This window comes from Caenorhabditis remanei, chromosome V (assembly GCF_010183535.1).
Source record: "Caenorhabditis remanei strain PX506 chromosome V, whole genome shotgun sequence".
In the NCBI taxonomy this organism is placed as follows: domain Eukaryota; kingdom Metazoa; phylum Nematoda; class Chromadorea; order Rhabditida; family Rhabditidae; genus Caenorhabditis; species Caenorhabditis remanei.
The window spans coordinates 16,617,708-16,641,640 of NC_071332.1; the positions used below are offsets into that span (position 1 = coordinate 16,617,708).

The window sequence follows — 23,933 nt, forward strand, 5'->3', positions numbered from 1 at the left end:
ATCAAAAAGCATACTGCAAACAAATAATGTACCCAATTCTAAAACCGACTCAAGTATTTTTGTCGATCACTTAAAAAAAAATTAATTTTTGAGAAACACATGTCTCTCTATTTTACGCACTGCTTTGAACTTTAGCTATTTTCATGTCAACTTAATGTCTCACGTAGTAACTGCGACTATTTCTATACGCAGGTGGAACTAGTTGAAAGGAAACACTTCATCCTGTTCAAAAACTATATTGCTTACCAGTTCAGTTGCGTATGTGTATTTGGAGAAATTCTTCTTACGAATCAGAGGACTTTGCACCGTCAATTCTTCACAAATTAGCTATCATTGAGCTACCCGTCCACACTCTAGCTGCTTATATAGTTCTGTTCAAAACGCCTTCAAGAATGAGCTCGGTGAAAGGAATGATGCTGTTGATGCATTTTTGGTTAGTTGATTTTGAATTGGTAAGACCTAACTGACCTAATTACAATTTCAGCGGAGCTTACCTGGATTTGTTTATCAGCGCTCTATCAACTCAATACTTTCTTCTTCCCGCAGCTGCTGGTCATTCACAAGGACTATACACTTACTTCGGAATACCTGTGAAATGGCAGGCATATCTGTACATCAGTGGACTTTGTCTTGCTGGAACCTCAGTTCTCAGCTTTTTTGAAAATCGTTTCACTGCCGTTGTTAGAGGGAAACGCTCAAGCTTGATACATGAAAAGAGACGACTATGGTATATTGTTGGCAATTATATTTTCGCATTTGTATGTATTCTACCAATCACTTTCACACCACCGGAACAAAGTATCGGGAAGGCTTATGTCAGAGAGGTAATATTGTCAGAATGATGAATTGTTGGACTATAGATAATTTCAGATTCTACCATGTGTCCCACAATATATACTCGACCATCCAGACTTTTTCGTTTATGCCACGGATGTCACTTTACTCTCATCCATTATTTCTTTTGCTGCAGTCACAATTTGTGGCCAGTGTATCTATTTTTTTGTTAGAATAATTCTATATCTGTCAAGTAAAAAAGCAAAATCACAGAAGACTTATAATCTCCAACTCCATTTTTTTATAGCGCTATCAATTCAGATTTTTACTCCAGTGGCTTTAATTATAGGACCGATCTGTTATATTGTATTTGCTTTTGTAGCATCTCATTTTGATCAATGTGAGTAATATATAAAATCCCCAGATATTCATTATATTTTTCCAGCACTCAATAACATATTTCTGAATATTATCGCTATTCACGGATTGATGTCAGGTATCGTCATGTTATCTGTTCACACGCCGTACCGAGAAGCAATACTTAAAATAATTTGCTGTGGACACACTCCAAAAGAATCGAATAAGAATTCAGTGCATACCGACGGAACAATTGTTGTTCTGAGTGGACATAGAAGATCAATACTTATTAGTTAACAATGTTTTTCATTGTCGTTGAAACAATTATTTGTCTGGAATTGTTTTCCGTTCTTAACGTGAAATTAATAAATTTTACTTTCAGTACTCACCTTCAGACCCCGTGTCGAAAAATGAGAAACATGAAAAGCATGAAAATACTAAAAAAAAACAATTTATTAGGTTGGCAAGAAACTTTTTGTGCATGTTTTGTTTTGAATGCTGTCAGATAAATTACAAGAATCAAAACCAACTACGCATACCATTCGTTAGATAAACTCTCTGTGATTCTGATAGCAGTCAGAAATTACCCCCGACACTTCTCTTCTGCAAGAGTCATGCCTATCTTTATTCTTGACCGACAACTCTTACAGCAATATTTTTATTTCCGCTTTCCATCTAATACCAAAATTTCTAAATTTGTGCAACCAACAGGAAAAGTTTACAAGGATGAATTCTTCTTTTGGCACACTATGAGTAATGAAGTTTCCAACTTTGAGAAATGCGATTTTTCTGTGGTCGAAGTACCACGTACTAAAAGTGCATATGAATAGGATTTGTACATGCTGTGAGCTGTAGAAGGAGAGTTTTTATCTCAATCTTCCTGTGAATTATCAATGATAATCACTACTACTTATAACACAATCGGAAACTTTTTGAAATGTGTCGGCAAGAATAAAAAAAGAAACATTGAAAAGTCATATTTTGGCCTAGATCCGCGTTCAGTGAAGGGTAGACCTGCGGCTTCGAATTCTCTCTCCTCTTTCAAACTTCAATCGACCTAACCAATTGGGTATCACTGATAGAGAGTGGGTATTGCACACAAACTACCCCAGGGAAACCCACCGACTTGGCGTTGATCAAACGCTGGTAGACATCATCAAAAGGGAATCATACTCAAAGAAAATAATGACCCTAATGTGGAGGACCCAAAACAACGTATATGATTGGAAAATGTGAAACAATAATCTTCTACTTCTGTTCTTTTTGTGTGCAAAAAATCAAAACTATACGTGAGTCTTCAGCTCCACACGGTCAAAAAGTCTGCCACCTCCATAATGTCGCATATCCGCTAGTTGCATACCCGACAAAATATTTTCTCACCTAATATTGGAAAATAGTTTTTAATCAAGCAAATTAGAGCTCGGACCTTCTTCTAACGAATTACTATAAGTTCGGGGTAATTCAGCGCTCTGCCGCTGAACAGGACTTCGATACTTGAAGTCAAGTCGAAAAATGGGTGGAAGCCTATTTTGCCTCGAAACAACCGGAGCTCTGCCAGGACGGTATCGGGAACATATCCAGTAAATTGGAGACAGTTGTGGACTAAGATGGTTACTATGTTTGGTATTTGGTATGCTTCCTGTTTGAGTAAAAATAACTTGAATCATGCACAAAAACTTTCTTGCCAACCTAATATTAAAACATTTGAAAAAAGTAGGGATCTGATATTTCCGCTTTGTAAATGTCGAATATCCAAATGATCTCCTTGATTTTTGCCTTTTCTCGAGCGATTGCCTGGAAAAATAATTGTTTTGGTTTTTGAAAAGTTTCAGCGTGTTTTCAAATGAATCAGATAAGCTGGATAAACTAAAAAGTCTAAAAATATAGAGCTCAGTTTTAAGACGGTCAAAATATTCAAAAAAAAATCTGAAAATGTTTTTTATCAGACCTACCGTCATAGTATTAACCAGCTTCATCAATTTGATTATCCGATGTGAATACATCTTGAAATTCGTCGAATTCATGTAATAATTATGCATTTGATCAGAAATTTTCTCCTTGAATTTGTGCAGGATTTCCAGCGTCTCCGGAGTCAAATCGGTCACTAAAACAAGAATTTTCTGAGGATACAGTAATTTCCGCGAATACAGTAACCCAAAATTCACTTACCGTCAAATCCTAGAATGTTAATCATGCAAAAAACGACTTCCTCTTCGGTCAAATCGAGTTCGGATAGGGGGCGGGCGACTTCTTCGATGTACTTGTTGAGAAATGGATGGAAGAGTCTGGAAATGAAATAATTTTTTAATTATTTTAAAAACAAAAATAAATTTAGTAGAACGTCCAAAAAATTCAAAGTTTATAAGCTAAAAATCAGCAAAAATCCATAAAAATTCAAAAAGTTACGAGGATTTTTAGTTTTTGAAGAAAAAATTGATACTACCGTAATCCGCTGGTTTTCGTGGTGAGACTCATGAAATTTACATTTTTGAAATCAGCCTGTCAAGACGGTTCGAATGAGTATAATCATGCCTAGATTTGGCTGAAAATACAAGTTTGGGTTTTCGTGGTGAGACCCGACACGCTGATTCTGAAACTCAAAGTTTCATAGGTCCCACATCGAAATTGAGTGATTTACGGTAGTATATGTAAATTTCAGATTTTCGAAATGTTTCGAAACTCTTTCACTTTCTCAGTTTTCGTCGGATTCTGTTGGTTTTAGGCCCAAAATTTGTGAATTTTTCCAAATATTCACTTAAAAATATTCACTTCCGAAAATAATCATCAGTCAGCTCGGTGATCTCCTCGATATGAACCAAACTCGTATCCACCATCATCACAGTGTCATCACTAACCAATATGAACTGAAATAGTCTGTCTGTGTGTCTTATGGGACGTCCGGATGTCCGGATGTCCACTCACATTCCTCTCGAACATTTCTTGTCCGTAGTGTTTCCAAGTCATCGCTATCCGCTCAAACATTCTTATAGAATTCCACGAAGTTCGATATAATTGAAATTTTTGATTCATCGGAAGGTTCTCCATTATATACGTGGCATGTGAGAACCATTTTGCGTATTTTTGAAATGCGGCAAAAAGACGAAAACATACCGAGTTACAGAATTGGTGGTCGAGTGAAATTTCAATTTCAAGAAGCTCGGGTCAAATTTGACGGAGTTACGGTAGTGTGGGTCCCACCACGAAAATAACCAAAAACTAAAATCTGACTAAACCTGATAATGATTGTACTCACTCGAACCGCCTTGTCTCGCTCATTCCGAAAAATTAAGTCTCAAGGATCTTGCTGCGAAACTGACCGAGATACAGTAGTTTTTATGAAGTTCAGATTTCGAAATGTTTCGAAAATCTCTAACTTTATTAGTTTTTGGTCTAGCGATCTGATTTCAGGCTCAAAAGCTAGGAAATTGTTTGGTCATTTCGGAAAAAAAGTTTCAGGCCGCGAAGAACACGAAAAAGATTTCTGCAAAACAAAAAAATAAATACGATACCTGAATCTCCTCTTTCGACCATATCGGTGCACGAAACTCTTGTAATCCTTTGGTCAAATGTTGTAGATCATTCAGATAGACAGAATCAAAAGAACCCTGACCATCTTCTTCCTCTTCTGATGTCTCTTTTTTGGTCTGGAAATCGATTCGAGTCCAATTTATTAATTTATTTTCACCTCAAAAATCTCCTCAATCTTTTCGACCAATTCCGAAAAATCAATTTTTATCATCATCTTCTCTTTGCTCTTTTCCGGCTCAGAGCTCTGCTCTTCCAGAAGTTTCGGATCCATTTTTGGCATCGTCGGCACTTTTTGAGAAGTTGTGGGGTCATAGTCAAGTATCACCTTTTCCGGATCCATACCGATTTCTTTGCATTTTTCGAAACGACACCATCGACATATTGATCTGCACATATTTTTTACAATTAGAAGAAAAAATTTCGCGTTTTTTGAGCTAAAATTTTCTGAAATTGGTTGGAGATTAAGGAAATAATGGAATTTCGAAAGTTTTCGAAAGTTTTCGAAAAAAAATTTCCGGAGAATGACTCACCTCCCATTCCCCTCCAACAGACACATCTTTCTCTACTTACAGTTATACTCTAGTTTCAGCACGACAGCTCTTCTAAAAAACGCGGCACAGGCGCGACAGGTCATCGCGCCAAAATGCATTCCGTTGGACGGCTTGGCACATATTTGACACTGTCTTTCGGGGTTCATTGGGTAGAAATGAGTATGGTGGTGAGATCTGAAAAGAAATTGTTAAATTTGGAATGTAAAATTCAAAAGAAGGGGAAAACCCGGCTGAAAACGTAGCTAGAATTTCCAACTTTTGTACTACAAACTACAGCAATGATCTATACAATAAGGGCAAGTCCACGGAAAAGGTCAGTGATCAGATAAGGGAACGGAGAGGAGGGGTAGACAGTGTACTTTGTAATTATATATTAAAGTACAAAACACTGAATGGACACACTGGTAAACTCCCTGAATCAATCCCCAGTAAGAAATCTGTGCTTCCTAATGGTATAATTTGTTTCTATTTTATTCTTTAAAAATGAGAAAAATTAATAGAACAAGAAAATAAAGCAGACAGACAAAGTACACAGATTGCTGCCGTCTCTCCATCTATCTCCCTCTCCTTAGGTAACATGACACCAATAATATATCCTTAGGACACTCTTACTGACCTTTTTTCAAAAAAAGTTTTCGTTCTCATTTTAAACTTTTCTAAACGCAAGACTAGAACATACTCAGGGATATGCTGCCTACTGGAAAATGTGGAAATTTTTGGGGAGACTTCTATCTTTCCTGAAAAAATGAACTATAGTGATCATCGTCTAGATCACTTAGTTTGAAAAGTTTACCGTGCGTGACAACAAAGATCTCAAAGATCTATCAATAACCGGAAAAAGACATTATCGCACAGACAAGGAATGTCTGATGGTCGTGAAGTGGCGATCTCCCTGATGATGGTGATAGAAAAATGATATCTCTACGTCTCTTTTCCTATAAGTCTCGTATTGGATTAAACGGTCTAAAATATATGCTCCAAGGGGCTTGACACGAAAATCACAGAGCTACGGTAGTTTTAGTGAATTCCAGATTTTCGAAAATTTTCGAAATTCTGGAGCCCGGTGAGTTTTTGGCTGTTCGTAATGATTTTTGGTTTAAAATTTGCAGAATTTGTAGAATTTTTGATGTAAAAGAGATAAATTTCAAAATTCCAGCCACTAGGCAAAGCGGACATGAAGAAAGTGTTCATCAGGTTGAACGTCCGCATTCGAAAATACGCAACATGGTTCCGGCATACCACGTACCTTATGCTCTAACGGAAGCTTTTGATTCTCTGATTCTAGATTGATAATTTTCAAAAGTTTCGGATTAAATTTGACGTAGTTACGGCAGTGTGGGTCTCACCACGAAAATGATCAAAAACTCAAATCTGACTAACACTGATCATGCTTATACTCATTCGAACCGTCTCGCCTCACTGATTCCAAAAATATCAGTTTTATGCGTCTTGCCTGACTGAAACTGACTGAAACACGGTATCTTCAAAGATTTAGGTCTTACAACGAAAAGGTTTGAATGAAAATCTGGAAATTTGTAAATTTGTTTACGTTTTTAATTGTTTTTCATTAAGAACTCACGGAATTTTTTGAATTTTTAGCGAGAAATAATTGCACTTTGTTCGTTTTCGATGAAATTCAGCTCAAAAATTATTAATGTTTTTTAAATTCTAATTAAATCGAGATGAGACACCAGAAAACGGGAAAAAAGATTAGTAGTCAATTTTTGACAGATTCAATTTTTAAAAAATCTAAAAGTTTATAAATTATAATGAATCGAGAAAATCTTTCTGCAGAAATGGACGTGATGTTTCTAGTCTCCATTTTATTCAGGTTGTACTAATCGACAGATTTCATCTCTCCACCAGCGTCTCCCCCCTTCCCCATACTCTCTCGTCACTCACCCGTTTTGTCAATTGTCATTTAATTCGACGAATCTATTCTTCTTCTGTCATTTGTCACGGCGGTTAGTAAGCACAGTGGGCGGAGCTTGATAGATTACTTCCACTACTGAATGTGTAAGGTTTGCTTTGGATGGAATGAACTGGTGGCCTGTGCCAGAGATTCTGTCATCAGGGATCAGAAGTCAGAAGACAATTTTTTCGAAAGTTGAATGGAGAAGACTTGGTGGAGATCTTTGTGAACGTATTGGTCTGATAGCTAGATTCTAGTCTGGAGGAATTGATCAAAGTTATAAATTAAGTTTTGTAGTTCACAATCAATTTTGAATCAAAATTCACGTCACAAATATCCACCAGCACACCAGACTGCACCACGACTTCAAATCTCTCAGTTCTTCCGGGACACCTCCAGTATTTTGCATATTGTTTGTTTGAAATTTTTTTTTGGAGTTTTTTTTCCAGAAAATCTGCCGTACCTAATTGATTTTGTTGTAAGACTCCGCAAGTTAGTTGATTCTTTTCAAATTTTGAATTTATTTTTAAAAAAATTCCACGTTTTTTGAGCGAAAAATCCCAAAAATCGGTTGAAAATTGGCAAAGCTATGAAATATCTGAATATTTTCGAAAACTCATTTTTACTAAAACTACCGTAACCCACTGAATTTTGTGTCAAGACCCATAAAACTCAGATTTTCAAAATCAGCATGTCCAGACGCGTCGAATGATTATAATCATGCCTAACTTCAAAATTTTGTCTCACTTCAGTGGAAAATAGAGTGATTTTTGAACTGTATTCTTAAAATGACCATAACTCAGGGAGTGCCAGTACAAAAAAGTTGTCAACTACAAAAATGAAGCTCTACCTTTGTTCTGTATGGTTTATGCATAATTTACTTTGTGGGACAATCCGTGATACCGTAACACCCTCTCAAAGCTTCTCGTTTTTCAACTGTAAAAGGCCGAATTGTATATCTTACTGCACTGTACTGTATGTTCTTCTTCAACACTAATCCGAGCAGGGTCTTAAAATTAGAGACCGGTCAAGAATATGTGAGGAAGCTTGGTGAATTAAGAAATGGTGAATATTGAGGGACCTGAAGATGAAAGTAGGAATTGCAGGTGTCGGAGTCCTATCAAAAAAATTTTATTGCTACCCGACTTCATAAAATTGTCTTACTAAAGCGTTTGAGCACATTTCAGCAAACTTCTTCTTGGTCCACAACTACTCCAGGGGATCTTGAATACGCAAATATCCTATTTTAGATAAAGAACCAACTTGATTCATCAAACATCGTATCAAAGGCGGATATCAGAAATTATCAGATCTCCAAATCCTCATTGTTCAAAAAATCGCATCAATGACTAACATGAGGAAACTTCCAGCACATTTTTTGCTTCCGACTCTTCACTCTATTCATAGTTGAAATTTGACTCCAATGAACTTCCATGCGCAATGACTAATGTGTTGCAGACACCACTCTGTGCTCTGCTCTCCCCGTTTGGAACTTGAATTCCTCGAATATGACCAATGTTTTATTTCTATTTCTTGCTTCTTTTTTTGGAATTACCGGGTGAATAACACAATTTCTGTGAAAAGTGCTAGACTATCTACGTGCGAGATCTGGAGCACTGTGACTTTTGCAGACTGGACATTAGGTATAAATATCAATTGAAATTCGCAGCCTTTTGGATGTTGATGTCTGTGCTTTTCCCCAAAAAGTGTTTTCTAGCTACCGTAGTTCAAGCTTCCGATGGCTTTAATGTTTGCCCACCTGTTAGAACATAGCACATTTCACACATTTGCCTGCGACAGGAAGATCAAACCTCTAATTGGTAAACCCGAGATTTTGATCTAAATGTAGATAAAAAAGAATGATGTAGAAACAGTATTTTCGGAATGTACTTTTTTCGAATTTGACTTTTTAAATTAAATACCTATTTTTGTTTTTTTTTACTCAAAAAATAGATAAAAATTGAATTCTGCTAGTTTTGGGTAATTGGAGCCAAAACTCAAAAATCTAATTTTTTTGAAAATTTGTGATTTTTTCTGCGCGAAAAAGTCACATTCGGGACTATCATATACACAGGTGAGTCGCGAACGACCCGTTACGGATGCACCGCAAGTCGCGCGCGGTCCGCATAGGAATCATATGTGGGTCCGTATGCGATCAGTAACGGATCGGTTCGCGAACGGTTTGAATGTAACGGCGAGCGCTTCCTCCCTTCAATTTTTGTTATCATTTACTACAAAACCCCCGTTTTTCCAGTCAAACCATACAAAATGCATATTTCATTTTGTTTATTCTGAAAAAGATAACATTTGATACATAAATACATAATTAATACATAAATAAATACATAAAAATCACAAAAAATGGGATAATTAGGTTCACAAAATTAAGTTCGAATCTGGGACGGAGACGGCGGATGACTTCTGATTTGACCGTTCTTGTACCCCTAAAATCGGAATATTGAGAGTACGGTACAATTTTGTAGCTCCTTTTACCGTATTGTTCCATTTGAACTCTGCACCATTTCCCTCGTTAACTGCCGAAATTCTGAAAAAATTTGATTAAAATATTATTTTGTATTGGCGATACTTACTTCCATTGTTAGTCGTTTATCCATTTTATGCAGCTGGCGGAGGCCCGAACGTCCATCTTTTCCTTCTGTCGCTATTAATCATTTGCTGAAAAGTAATAAATTTAGGATAATTCCATGGAAAGTCAAATGTATCGACGGCTTCCGATGCAATCCTCATGCGAGTAAAATTTTTTAAAGCAAGATTTTGAACGATCGCGAATGAAAAAAGCTCAAAATTAGAAAAAAAACAAGAAAAATAAATAATTCAGCAAGAAAAAAATAGATGGAAGAGGGTGCAGTCTTTAGTCCCTCAGACCTCAGCCATCGGTAACGGATCCGTACGCGAATCCGTATTCCAACCGCGCGCGAGTCAATTGCTTTTCCACGCTAAAGTGCAGAGCCGTATTCTATCCGTTCGCGATTTTTGGAAACGGACCGTACGCGACTGACCAGTCGTGAAAATAGCCGTAACGGATCAGTTACGGACCAGAAACCTGGTCCATCCGCATACGGTTGAAGCGCACTTTACCTGTGTAGAATTGGAAGAAATTATCAAAAATTATCAAAAATGTTCAGACTTTCGATGAAAAATGGAAAAAATGACAAAATTTTGAAACCGGGCTTCGAGCCTTCCCGGGCCATAGTGAAACGTTTTTACAGTTTTCAAAATCTACCCATATCACTTTAACATTTTCTTTCTTTTTTACCAATTCCAAAACACGAAACCTATGACTCTCAAGTTCAAAAAATCAGCTTAACTAGATTTTAGTATTATTATTTATTCTCTTCCTTCCTTCCAACACCAACAAAATGATCTCTGAACATTTGAGCACAAACGAGCTCAGACCTGCACGTAAATAGTCTCTCCCTATTCATTGCGCAGCGCCGCCATTTTCGATCTTTTACTCTTTCTTCTTCCCTCTCATATTACCCCCTTTTTTAAACTACACTGAATCTTGTTTCATTGGAGAGAGAGAGTTCAACTGCTCTTTTTCTTCTTCTTCTCACATTTTCTAATTCATAAATCAGAAGCGGGCGTCTATATTTATATCACACCTCTGAGCACATTTGCTTGTTTGATCTCTCTGCTTATCCCTCCCCTTTTTTGTCTAGCTTTTTCTATCTACTTATTCATCACCACGTCTTCTGAAGTTCATTTCGATCTTCATCTGGAAAAAATGTCGGGAGACTCTTCTCCGGATTCCTATAATTCTGACTATTTACCGGTGGATTTGGTGGTGGCCGAGGAACCGAACAGCAGTGGTGTGGTCAGTTTGATGGAAAGATGCGCGGTTTGTGGAAGACCGGCGTTCTGTTACAATTATGGGGTGAGTTGGGGTTACAGTTAGGGGGAAGTCTTCTAGCTAGGAGTACGGTTTCTAGAATTTTTCATGCAAGCGCTCCCTTAACAAGTATGTCCCAGAAAAGTGTGACCTAACAAAGGGAGGGAGGGAGTTGGGTATTGTTTATTAAAAGGGACATAGGGGATGCACTCACAGGAAAATAGTCAACTACAAAAATGTAGGCAAACTTGTCAAAATCGGCCAGGCCCGGCTTCAAGAAAAGGTACTTATTTTTTGACCAAATTTTTTTGATTTTCAAAAGATTTTACATTCTAAAAATCCTTTTTTTTTAATGAACTACCTTTTGGTTGAATTCTGAAGTATCGTCAAAAATTCGAAATTTAAAAAAATTTAATTCAAACCCCGGCCCGGGCCGGACCGAGACAAGTTTGGACCTAGGTGTTTTTTTTTCGTACAGTATGACGGTATCCGCATGAATTAAGAACCTTAGAATAACCGCATGCCGTCAAATTCAATAATTTGAAATAAGATCTGGAAACTTTTTGGACTTTCTTTCAAAATCCGGAATTCCGTAATCCCAAGTTCATCTGACATCATTTTAAAATGACTCAATTGCTCTTTCCCTCTAAATGCCTCAAATCCGTTTTCGCCATATCCATTCAAAACGAGAATAATGGGCACGTAGATCAAATGTAATTGCAGGTTTAACTTGAGTCAGAATACGTGGGTTGACTTCAAGCACAAAAATTTGGAAGAGCTGTGGTATAAGGGATTTCTGAGTTATTGAATTTAAAAAGTTTGGATAATCTTCAAACAAAAAATTTTAACAATCGAGTTTCGGTCCCTTCACATGTATTCTCCCGGGGATGTGCTTGATGTGCGATGTTATTTGCTTCCCAAAATCCTTCCTATTGGGATAAAAATTCACTCCTATTAAGTTTTCCCTATATTATTCCTCTTTAAAACCATCCTAAGTACCCAGTAAGCCGATGACCAGCAACTACAGACCTCCCGGAATATAGTCTAGTTGGTCCGTGACGCAGAATAGAGGAGACTTATATAAAAATCCGGGTGTCATCTTACTTCCCGCATAAATATGCCCAAGAATAGTTAAAAACGTGTAGTTTGTGTTTTCTATTGCAGGTCCTCTCCTGCAATGCGTGCAAAATGTTTTTCCGACGAGTTGAAGTGGATCGAATCACATACACGTGTAAATATTGGAACAAATGTTACGACGGACACGAGTTTGTTGATGGTAAACACTGACCTTTTTCGCTTCCCTTTTTCACACATTTGGGTGCGAAAAATCAAAGACTTTTGACCTACAGTACCCCCTTATTCCAGTGAGAAAGAATGCTCCACGCTGCAGGTCGTGTCGGTATCAACGTTGCCTTGATGTAGGGATGAAGTATATCCAACCGGGGAAGCCTGAACTAGAGCTGATAATTTCGTCGAGGATAGATGATGAGATCACATCGGTTATCGGGAATCTTCTATTCCTTGACTCCAGAAGACGTCACAAAATATTCAACTATTACACGTCGGAAGATACAACGCTGAAAGAAATGGTGACGAGGAGTAAGGGATCGAGGATGGCTTTGAAGAAGGAGGGACAAGTGATACAGCTTCATGAATGGAGTTTTCTAGCGATTTATGCTTCGGTGGAGATGTTTATGAGTCTGGATTTTATGGAGAATATAGGTAGTGACGATAAGGTAAGACGAGAAGAATAGAGAACAGTTTTCAGCATACTATCTTGAGTTTGAGGTGGATTTTAGGTCAGCCTGAGCCTACTGTAGTAAAGCCAGACCTACAGTAACACATACTTGCAAACAGGGCCGAAACGGGTCGGGGTGTAACACACTTGAAACTCAATATTATGAGCTGAAAAATATAACAAAATGTAGATCTCGGCGAGTTTTATGTCTGTGAGATACTACGGGCCGAATGGCGGATTGTTAATATACCACGGACCGGGAAAAATGCCAAAAAAAAACCATTCCAGCCCTTCCCGAGACACATCCCCGTAGTATCTCACAGACATAAAACTCGCCGAGATCTACATTTTGTTATATTTTTGGTCTATACCCATTGCGTTTCAAGCGAGTTACGCACAAAGTATGGTTTTCAGCATTTATATGCATACATTACTTCCAGATCATCCTGCTCCGCAACTTTGCTCTGAAATCAATGCTCCTCTCCAGTGCCATGAGATCCCTTGCCGCTAACATCGACCGAGTTATGACTCCTGATGGAAAGGATGTTTATCCGGATTTCATGTACAAGTAGGTGGCAACCCACTTTTCTCGATATTCTAGTAACCCCCAATTTCAGAATGTCAATGTTCTCGCACGCGTTTCTCGATGGTATCCGTAGCCGGTTGGTGGTCCGTTTGATGAATCTGAAAGTCACCAATGAGGAGCACGTCTTGTTGAATATGCTCTTCTTTTGCTATCCAGGTGAGTTTGTGGTTTGTGTCTTGAATTTTATGTTTAGAAGGGGGGATTAAGAAATTGCACGTATCTAAGAAAACGAGCTTGATCATTGTGTCTGCCAACTAGAGTATCGTTGAGAGTCAGAAGATCAAAAGTTGAAAGTTTCCATTTTCAGCACATTCCTTATCTTCTAACGCCAAGAAAATGGTCTCCGCTCGTCAGCGAGTCTACAGTTCCGCCCTTCTCAAGTACTGTCTCCTCACATATCAACACTCCGGCCCATCTCGATTCACCGATCTCCTTTCGATCATTCACGTAATCAATAAGCAAGCAGAAGACGTGAACTATCTGACAACTCTATTCCAATTGTACATGCCGGGAACAGAATATAGAAAACTGTTTGTTGAAGTTTGTCACAGTTGATATAATATTAATAAAAATAAATTTTTTTCTGAACCCCCGCGTTCAAGTTTGACTCATTATTGCACGTAACATGTACATATTATCCAGAATCAAAATTTTGCAGAAATTTTATTTGTTGATTTCTGTTGTAAACTTTTTCTCAAATCCATATAGCCAGAGATCTGACACACGAATCATTTTGAACGGAGATCATAGTTGAGTCCATAGAATAGCTGAACATCGTTTGTGATGCTCAAGACACGATTCAAAGCAGTCAACTATTAAAATTAAGATGACAGTAATACTGCAACCCTGAGGTTTCAAAAGTACTTCTTAACACGCTAATTCCGAATATGTAATCCAATTTTGTAGACCGGTTCACTGAACCAAGATATATGCATTTTAACCCGTTTTCAGTGCAAAAAGTGCATTTTTCGAGAGACTCAAAATCAATATTAGACCCGATTTTTCCTATTTTTTCCGTGTAACGCCAATTTAGGTTAAAAAAACACATTAGCGTTCAGAAAAAGTATGATAACAACTGTCTACATAACTGTCAAAAACGAAAGTGATACAATCTTTTTTCTGAAAACTTTTTTATCAGAGAGCGTTGCTAATGTGTTTTTTAACCTAAATTGGCGTTACACGAAAAAATTGAAAAATTTGGGTCTAAAATTGATTTTCGGACTCTCGTAGAATGTAATTTTTGCACAGGAAATGAAGTACTTAATAGGATATAAGCAAATTTGAAAGCCTCAGATACGTCTGGAACATTCCCTAGTTAAACTTCTAAAAGATCCTTCAAATCTATAATACACTGCTACTCTCCGCTTCACATTTCCAAACCTGTTAGGATTATCAATAAAAATATGAAGTTCAGCACAAACCACAATATTTCCCAACAAAATCATTTTTCTAGGGGGTTTCTGAGAACACTTTCCTATCCAAAAGTTGGTGTGTACTCCCACCGTAACCGAATAGTTATTTGTTCATTGGTGTCTCCTTTAGAATATCTGATAATCTGATAATTATCGTCGAGCCAAGCTGCATTTTTTCAACGGATTCCGAGTCCTTTCCAAGTCAGACTAAAAAACTAAATTTAAGATTCTGATTTCGACAACAACCTGACCATTTTCTATAAATGCAGACGCACTTTCGCAGATTACACATCATCGTTCTGTGAATTGAATTGGTGGAGACTTTCAGACAGATATACAGATTATACGAGAATGAACAGCAAGAAATGTCAAGGACTCATTAAGTTTCTCGGACGATTCATCACAGTCTGGGAGCATAAAGTATGGTTAGATTAGGATCGGGGCTCACCACGGTCTTGTATAGTCTCGAGTCTCAGTCCCTTCAAACTTGCAACGCTGCCTCAAAATTTTCCGTCATCAACAAGAACGAAAACTTTTTTTTAAACAGAAGATCAAAGTTTTTAAGATGTATATTTTCTACGTAGTGATGATGCTGTATGCAGATAATCTCGGCTGAAAAAGGGCGGATATGAGTCGATTCGAAAAAAAATGAAACGGAAAAAATCCGAAAGAACCAGATCAGCTCAACAGTTGTTTTTTGGAGATTCTAAAAATAGGCGTCACGTAGAAAAATGTGTCGAATTTTAAAGATCTGTTCCAGGTTTCAGATTTTTCGGTTTCAAAACGTCCCTGCGAATAAGAGAAAAAATAATGTGTAACAAAAATCACAACGATTAAGCCATAATTTTACTATCCGTTCATGTTTACAAGGCTTATTTTCTTATATTTTCTTTTTTCACCCTGTCGATCAATCATCAACAACCATGACTACAGTAGCCGGCTTACAATGTGATGGAATGTGACGTTGCAATCAGAATCCAGTTTACCTACCAGACGATTCTAGAACATTCCATGATCTTGTTTTACAAACACAAATATTTAGTTTATAGTTCTTGACCCCGGATTTCTCATCTAATAGTATTATCCTCAAAGAAAGCCGCTGCTTACCAGGTCATCTTGATACGTACTACGTAGCTACGTCAAAACTACAGTACTCCCAAAAAATTCCAACCAAAAAAAATAAGATATTATTTAAAAGATGCCACCCTCGCTAAACTATTTTGCAGAAAAAACGCTTTTTGTCATTGAGCTGATGTGAGCTGAGCCATATATTTGAATCGGGCGCTGTGTGTGCCGCACGGAGAAGAAAAGCGGATTGCTCTGGAAATGTGATCAAGAGGCGCAAAATGAAGAAGCAGACGTGTTTTCTGATGATGGTTCCTCCTCTTCTCATTCATTTAGAGGGAAGCCAGTGAGAGTATGCTCCCAAACCATCCGAGCTCTCCAATGGAGTATAGGCCTTACGCACAGATGTCACAACACCGTCACCTGCCGATTCGTTGTAGTGTATGCAATCAGCAAGCGTATGGAATGAATTATGGAGTGAGTCTGGTGGGAGGGTTACTGTATCTTGTATTCGAAATTTCATTTAAGAAAAATATTTCAGGTTCCATCTTGCAATGCTTGCAAAATGTTCTTCCGGAGAGTTGTGATTCTGCAACCCGAGTACAAATGCCGTGGGAATGACACGTGCTACATTGGGATAAGTGAGTGGGGCTAGTTGTTCTTTTTGACATTTTGGCCTGAGTCTATGGCTAATTCGGAGTCACATATTGATACTATATGTATTGGTCATACGGTGTTGTCTACTTATTATGTTGTTCTAGTGGAACACATGCTAAAAATATTGTGAAAATTTTAATAGTCGTCCATGAGCAACTTTGCTGTAGTTTCAGGCCTTTATAGCTCTAGTTTCTGTGTTTTTAATCGACTAGCTAGACAATTAATAAAAAAAGCTTCGATAGATCAAATCGGTTACTGTACTCCGACAATCTGAAACTATTCATGACTAGCATCAATGATTAGTTCCAGTGGTGTGCTGTCAGGTGTTGCTTCCGGTGCACTTCACTGTATTATCCTCACAACTATAAATCTCAAAAATTCTGAAAAAGAACGAAGCGGATATATCTAGATTTGTTTTTATAGTGAATGGATGTTGAATCGACAGTGCGATCCGAAAGTTATACTATTTCATGCATTTTGATCATTCAATATTTTCTATCAATATGTCTGGAAAATAAGAATGAAGCACAATTATAATCAACATTTGATTGTGACTTGATTTTTTTGGATTAAATAATATTTTTTATGGCAGAAATTTCTGATATTTAAGCCTTGATGTAATGGCTAGTGCTGGAGTTTATTCAATAAGAAAAAAATTGAACCGAAGTACTGTGACCGATAATGTCAGCACTGTTCTTGGTTTTGCTAGAAACAAGAAGATTTGATAACTTGCGGAGACTAAAATTATTGAAATTGAATTCAATTGTTTTCTCGGTATCATTTGTTTTAGTCAAAACATTAGTCTAACTAGAGTAGCACTAAATACCGTATACCTTCCTCAAACACTTTCGAAGCTGCCAATAACTTTCTGAAACCTTAAAAGACGATTGAGGTGATTTAAATAGTAGTAGACTAATTCGACACAGTAAAGATTATTTTTATACTTCACATTTTCGGATTTCACTAGAAAGGTCATGGAGTCAGTTTGGAGACATGGCGCGTGACTTATATCATTGGAAAGCTGAGGAAACGCTGATTCCAAATATATATTTAGTTTTTGCCCGCGAGGACTAGTACACGAGAAACATAAGGTCAAAGTTTTGAAAAAGTCAAATTATTACCTTTCTGACACACATGAAATTAAAAAAACAATTTTGGTTGCAATTTTCGCGTGTTAAAAAGGTAATCATTCTCTATTTTACCTAACTTTGACCTTTTTTAATCAAGCCCAGGCTCAAGGAAAAAAACTGAGTCTATATTTAGAATCAGCGTATTTTCAGCTTTCCAATGATATAGGTCACGTCATATAACTCCAAACTGACTCCATGACCATCCCTAGTCAGTTCAGAATGACTAATTTTGATCATATATGACTTATTGTGAAAACCTGTTTTAGTACTTAGTGGTATCTTTTGTTATAGAAAGAAACTCGTGAAAAAAAATTGTTGAGATTCAAGGAGGTCGCCGTGACAGGTCCTCTCACTGATTGGTTTACTGTAAAAGATTGTGTGACCCAGTTTTCAAAAAAACCATTTTCGATTCATGCTGTGCCCGATAATGTAGAACATTGACACCAAACCCGAAATACAATAACCGATTCCCTGAAGCTGCATATGCTCTCGTTTGATCTAATGTCGACCTACCGTATCCCACCAAGTCCACAACACGTTCTCGGACTTTGATTCACGCATGCTCACCATTTCAACGTCACAAAGAGATTAAGCGACGGTGGAGAACTTGGTCTTATGCGTCGATTATCTGTTAAAAAGAGTGCCAATAGGAAACTGCAAAAATGTGCAAAAAAAACTTAAGACCGTATTAATTTGTGTCGTCAGAGAATTATCCAATATGATATTTGAGAGTTTAGACTCTAGTTCTTGTAGTCTCATTCACGGATAAGATTTTGGAATTACACATAGTATGCTAAATGTGTTATCACTCGTAAATCCTCTCAACTCGGTAACACACAAGAGTGTCCGGAATGATATCAGACTACTCACATAAATTTAATCATTTTAGATGGATCAACGGACCGTCCGAAGTGTCGAGCTTGTCGGTTCAGACGGTGCTTAGATGTTGGAATGAAATATCGGTGTGGCGATGACGATAACGAGGAAACAACGGTCATGAGCACTGACCAATCACACCATCCGAATATTTTGGTGACTCCAGTGGACACACTGTGTAGTATGATTCGGTCACTGCTCCATTTGGACACACGGCGGTATAGAAGTTTTGAGCGGATGGAGAGCGATGAGGATCCGACGATTGGAGAGGTGTTGAATAGAAGTGTTAGGGGGTTTGCAATGGATAGAATGAATGAGGTAAGGAGATTCAACATCCGGTGAAACCAAGATATATACATTTATATTCCAGGCGCCTCGGTCCCCTCTACGTTCCAATCAACAAATCCTCTCGCAATGGAGCTTCTTCGGTGTCTGGACCTCCATCGAGTTCCTCAACAGTCTTGATTTCATGTCCCTTTTGAACCCAGACGACAAACAAATCATCCTCCAAAGCTTTGCCATGAACTCCTACCTCCTCTCGTCAGCATTCCAATCAGCCACCCAACACAGCGACCGTCTGCTGAACCCAGACGGTACCGAGTTGTACCCATCGGGACTCAGCAATATGAAAGAGTTTTCTCACGGTTATGTAAATCGAATTCAAAAGTTATTGGTTTCCAAATTAGGAGAATTGCATATCACCTCGGAAGAGTACATTTTGACGACACTCATTTTGTTCTGCACGCCAAGTAAGTCTTTTTTGGGATAACTACTGGGTCAATTAAGTAATTGAGTTTTCTTTTAGGACTATCCGGTATGTCTCCATACGCTCAAGGGATAGTGACGGAGCAGCAAAGAAAGTACTGTAATGCTCTCATGGAGTATCTCAAACTCACTTGGAAGGAGCGCGCACCGCAACGCTTTCAGGAAATCATATCGATTGGGAGCGTGATGGCGAAGAGTTTTGAAGACGTTCACTACCTTGTCGAGATGCTGAAAATCTTCTATCCAACCTCGTATAATTCGAAAAAGCTGTTTGTGGAGAGCTTGAATAAATAAATTATGAATTACTTGGAACCCAAGACTGATGAGTTCATAGAAATTAGATGAAAGAGTAGAACTATTAAATATGCACGCGTGTATGTCCAGATGTCCGTTTGAAATTCTCCTTTCGCAATAACACAAAATATATGCGAAGGAGTCACGTCTCAGAAGCCTCGTCGGAAATGCATACGAATGTGAGAATTGAGATGAGAAGCGAATGGGACAAGAAGTGAAAAAAAAAGGGAAATAGAGCAGATAAATAATCGAGAGTCGAGAAGTGGAAAATGTTACTTTTTCACTTTTCGATTTTTGTATGAAGTATATTTTTTTGGTTGTGAGGGTCTTGCGCCTGGCCTAGTCTTAACTTTCGTCCAGTCTCGAGTCTCCTTCAGTCTTAAGTCTCATCTCTGCGGGAGAGAGCGCAGACGACAAGAGCGTCTCGTTTCTCTTCGTCTCTCAAAACGGAAAACGAGTGTAATTCGGCTGGAATTGATGATAGATCGAAAATTTCTAAAGTACAAGATAGAGAATTTCACGGTGATTATTTTTGTAGCAAAACATTTTTCACTGAGACATCTGGATTTTGAGATATAGTGGGTGGAAGGTGATCGTCTCAGCTCCACAGAGCGCAGACGTCAAAGAGCTATATCTCGGCTCTCGGTAAGGCTAAACTAGAAATTTGAAATTCGAATAATAGAGAGTTTCATATTGGTAATTTTGACTAGGCATGGCCTAATGGTTTAAAGATTCCAGAAAAATTCAGCCAAAAAAATTTGGTCGAAAAAAACCGAAACTCACTAGGGAAGGTCAACGAGTAATGACTTATGTGGTCCAAAATTTGACTTCATTTTTCTCCAATACCAGACCTCGAGGGCAAAAAGTGATAATATATTTGGAATCAGCGTTTTCTCAGCCTTCCAATGATATACGTCACGTCCCATATCTCCAAATTAACTTCATGACCTTCCCTAATCGGTTCCAGTTTCTCAATCTAGTTCCAGTTTCCTCTAATTTCTTTAGTCATACTATTCCCAATACCGCTATCAATATCCCTGATTCGTGCTGACAAAAATATTTTCTAATAGTTAGTTTTCACCACCCCAGACACCACCCTATTTCCTTATTTCCCCCATTTTTCATCCGAATTTCCTGTCATTTCTCATCTATGTTAATAAATGATTCAATGTGTAAGTCAGCAGGTCAAAAGAGACATCTTTCTCAACATGAGTTGATTTTAGATCTTTTTTTGGCTCTCAGTAGTTCATTATTTATTCATTGATAGGGTACTAGAGATATATGTAAACATGAGTTCTCGTGGTTTCTCAGTGATTAGAGATTGAAAAGAAAACACTATATTTTTTGGTTTGGAAAATTCTGGGGTCTTGGATCTGTGGGTTCCAGACCAGTGCTGAACAAGAAAATTTTCGGATTAAAATTTTCGAAAAATTAATTAACAAAAATAGTGATTTTCGATTTTTTCTCTATTTTTTTCTAATTTTGTACTCAAAAACAGAATTTTGGGAGTCTGTCCTTGAAATAATTTCAGTTTTCGTACAAATTCAAGGTGTTGGCCTTGGAAAAACTCATTTTAAGATTTCGGAAAAGTTTTTTGCACAGCTTCAGACTCGCCTTCTTCCAACTCTCATGATCTCTGATTTCTTCCATAAATTGAATTACTTATTGACTCGGTTCGAAAAGTAACCCAACCCCCGACGCTCATTTATTCACAGATTTTTGAATAACACATCCCACTTCAATTTTTGATCTACTCTTTCTCCCTTTCGGAACATAAAAACTACATTTTAATGCACTTCTTTCCTCTCCAAAACTCGTCAAAAAGTTTGCGACTTTTGGTCTCTTCTACCCATATAAACCAGACACATTTCGAACGACTTCCTCCTCCGTTTTTAGACCTTTTAGGACCACTTTTTGCCTGCTTTTTTAGTTTTTATTTTTTTTTGGTAACGGAAAGGAAGATGCAACCGCGCTCTATTAAAATTTGAAATTGTGAAGACTACCTAATTAATCATTTCATAAAAAGACTCAAAAAAGTAAAAAGTGGGCGGAGCTTCCGCAAACTAATAACCGAGAGGCGCACACACAACCTAACGACATTATACTTTTACTAGTTTCTTTTGTTCTACTTTTTCCTCATTTTTTCTTTTTTTTTCTGTTCCAAGAATTGACCTCTTCTCGTGACTTCCTGATTCGAGACGATAGGCTTAGTTGACTGAAAATCAAAAATTAAGGATATTTTTTAATTCGGATTAGTGCTCGGATCTGTGAAGGTGATCGGGTCTGACAATTTGGTTGGTTTTCAGAGAGATTTTGTGTTGAAATACTGTGAAAAAAAGAAGTTTCGACAAGGAAATTCAAAAAAAAAATTCACTTTCTCATCTGCGCACCAAAAAAATTTGCGTAAAATTAGCACGAAATTCAATTGGTGAGAATTTTTTTGTGTTGAAAATTTACAATTTTCCTAAACTTATGAATTCGATATTTTTTGTGCTATAATATATTTTTTAAAAATGGAGAAAAATGGAAAACAATGTGCGCTTCATTCGAAAAGAAAAATTTACCTCCCTATTGTTCGTGCACGTTATAAGCTCCCGATTTGGCTGAGCGGCGACTCAATTGGGAACCTGCCCAGTAGTATGCAAAAGCGCTTCACTAAACTTCCGCCTTCGCAGGAAAATAATTTGAATTCAAATGGACTAAAAATGACACTCTGTTTGCGTTTCAGCCCGCGAAGTGTTTTTCTGAAAATTCTTGACGAAACTTTTTTTTTCACAGTAAGCTGGAACAAGTAATAGTGAGACTCAAGACGGAACGAGACCTCTAATCCTGGTCAATCTAATTAAGAATGTTTTAATGCTCTCTGAAACCTAATCGTTCAGATTTTTGTTTCATCATCATCCTCCCTTCCCATTTTCCCATCGTCACACACGTGCCCTTTCCTTTCTCCCCTTTTCCTCCCCGAACCTCTTGAAAACAAAAAACGCGTCAGACGGGGTTTCTTTTTCAGATTAGATCAGCAGTCCACCCTCTTCTTTTTTATCCAAGAGCCATCCCTCCAAGAGCCATCTCTCGGAAGTCTAAAGTTAGACCGGGGGTGTCTGATTTCAGATGCTTTTGTCTTTAACAACAGTCAGGAAGTTTGAATTATTCAAGAACTCTCGTTTTTCTTTTTAAGCGGCTATAGTGTATATTGTCAGGCGATGTTTTTGTTTGGTTTTGTTTTCAAGAATTTTGGTATGGCAACCCGGAATGAAATTTATAGTTTTGTTGCTCAACCGAGCTACTAGTTTTGGATTTTTTTACCAGAAAATTTTGCCAAATTTTCCGAGTTCCCAAACTCTTCGATTTCTAACCACTGCATCGTACTTTACTCTCCTTTCCAGCGCCCATTAGCCTTAAGGTGGCAACCAGGAAATGTACACTTCTTACTCACCCCCTGAGTACATCCTGTTCCCTGACGGAAACCTATTTGTGGGGGCGGTACTAGATTTTTTGTGGTCATGCAGATCCCAAGACAATAAAAAGTGTTCAGTTTTCTCCTGAAGGTCATGGAGTCCGTTTGGGACGTAACCTGTATCATTGGAAAGCTGAGAAAATGCTGATTCCAAATATATATTTAATTTTTGCCCTCGAGGAATGGTATTTGAGAAAAAAAAGGTCAAAGTTCGATAAAATAGAGAATGGTTACCGTTTTAACACGCGAAAATTGCAAAAATTGCAATAAAATTTCGTGTGCACGGTCTCGCATACAAGAAACGTGAAGCCGATTTTTTTTTACATTCTAATTCAATTCTTTTATTTTTTGCACTGAATATGCAGTATTTTAAGGTTTTTAAACGTCGAAATGTATGAAAAAAGATCCCATCCATCAGAATAGTGGAAAATCAAATTCTCTATCTTATGAGCCAGAAAACGTCAATTTTGGTCAAAAATTCACTTTTTTGATACAGAAAAACAGATTTTCAGAAAAATGAGATTGTATCAAAAAAGTTAATTTTTGACCAAAATTGACGTTTTTCTGGCTCATAAGATAGAGAATTTGATTTTCCACTATTCTGATGGAATACCTTTTTTCATCTATTGTGACGTCTGAAAACCTAAAAATACTTCATTTTCAGTGCAAAAAATAAAAGAGTGGAATTAAAACGTGAAAAAATCGGTTTCACACCGCTCGCAGTGATTTTTCGCTGTGTGGGAGACCGTGGTGTGTCAGAAAGATAAATGATTGACATTTTTCAGAACTGTGACCTTGTTTTTCTCGTATACCATGCTTCGAGGGTAAGAACTAAATATATATTTGGAATCAGCGTTTTCTCAGCTTTCCAATTATATAAGTCACTTTTCATAAGTCCAAACTGACTCCAGTTAGCTTTTCCTTGAAATCATGATGGCTAACATATTGAACAACAAACGATTGAACGCTTCAAGTGAC

General features: G+C 37.5%; 4 protein-coding genes across 4 annotated transcripts; 3 read left to right on the forward strand and 1 right to left on the reverse strand.

Annotated features, from left to right (window-relative positions):
- Window positions 1–260: 260 nt before the first annotated feature.
- Window positions 261–1,428, forward strand: GCK72_020613 (uncharacterized protein; the record flags this gene model as incomplete). The annotated part of the gene is made up of 4 exons (XM_053733684.1): window positions 261–433; window positions 485–824; window positions 1,096–1,174; window positions 1,220–1,428. The coding sequence occupies 4 exons, from the start codon at window positions 261–263 to the stop codon at window positions 1,426–1,428; spliced, it is 801 nt and encodes a 266-aa protein (XP_053582597.1).
- A 1,398-nt stretch (window positions 1,429–2,826) lies between these two features.
- Window positions 2,827–5,215, reverse strand: GCK72_020614 (uncharacterized protein; the record flags this gene model as incomplete). Its single annotated transcript, XM_053733685.1, has 7 exons — window positions 2,827–2,925; window positions 3,084–3,235; window positions 3,301–3,416; window positions 3,901–3,995; window positions 4,641–4,775; window positions 4,844–5,045; window positions 5,190–5,215. 7 exons carry the CDS (start codon window positions 5,213–5,215, stop codon window positions 2,827–2,829), a joined length of 825 nt encoding a protein of 274 aa, XP_053582598.1.
- A 5,655-nt stretch (window positions 5,216–10,870) lies between these two features.
- GCK72_020615 (uncharacterized protein) lies at window positions 10,871–13,854 on the forward strand (the record flags this gene model as incomplete). Its single annotated transcript, XM_003093110.2, has 6 exons — window positions 10,871–11,020; window positions 12,140–12,251; window positions 12,341–12,711; window positions 13,154–13,281; window positions 13,331–13,455; window positions 13,607–13,854. The coding sequence occupies 6 exons, from the start codon at window positions 10,871–10,873 to the stop codon at window positions 13,852–13,854; spliced, it is 1,134 nt and encodes a 377-aa protein (XP_003093158.2).
- Window positions 13,855–16,130: 2,276 nt separating this feature from the next.
- On the forward strand, window positions 16,131–19,498 carry GCK72_020616 (uncharacterized protein; the record flags this gene model as incomplete). Its single annotated transcript, XM_003093116.2, has 5 exons — window positions 16,131–16,253; window positions 16,318–16,417; window positions 18,453–18,757; window positions 18,810–19,188; window positions 19,245–19,498. The coding sequence occupies 5 exons, from the start codon at window positions 16,131–16,133 to the stop codon at window positions 19,496–19,498; spliced, it is 1,161 nt and encodes a 386-aa protein (XP_003093164.2).
- Between the last annotated feature and the right edge of the window lie 4,435 nt (window positions 19,499–23,933).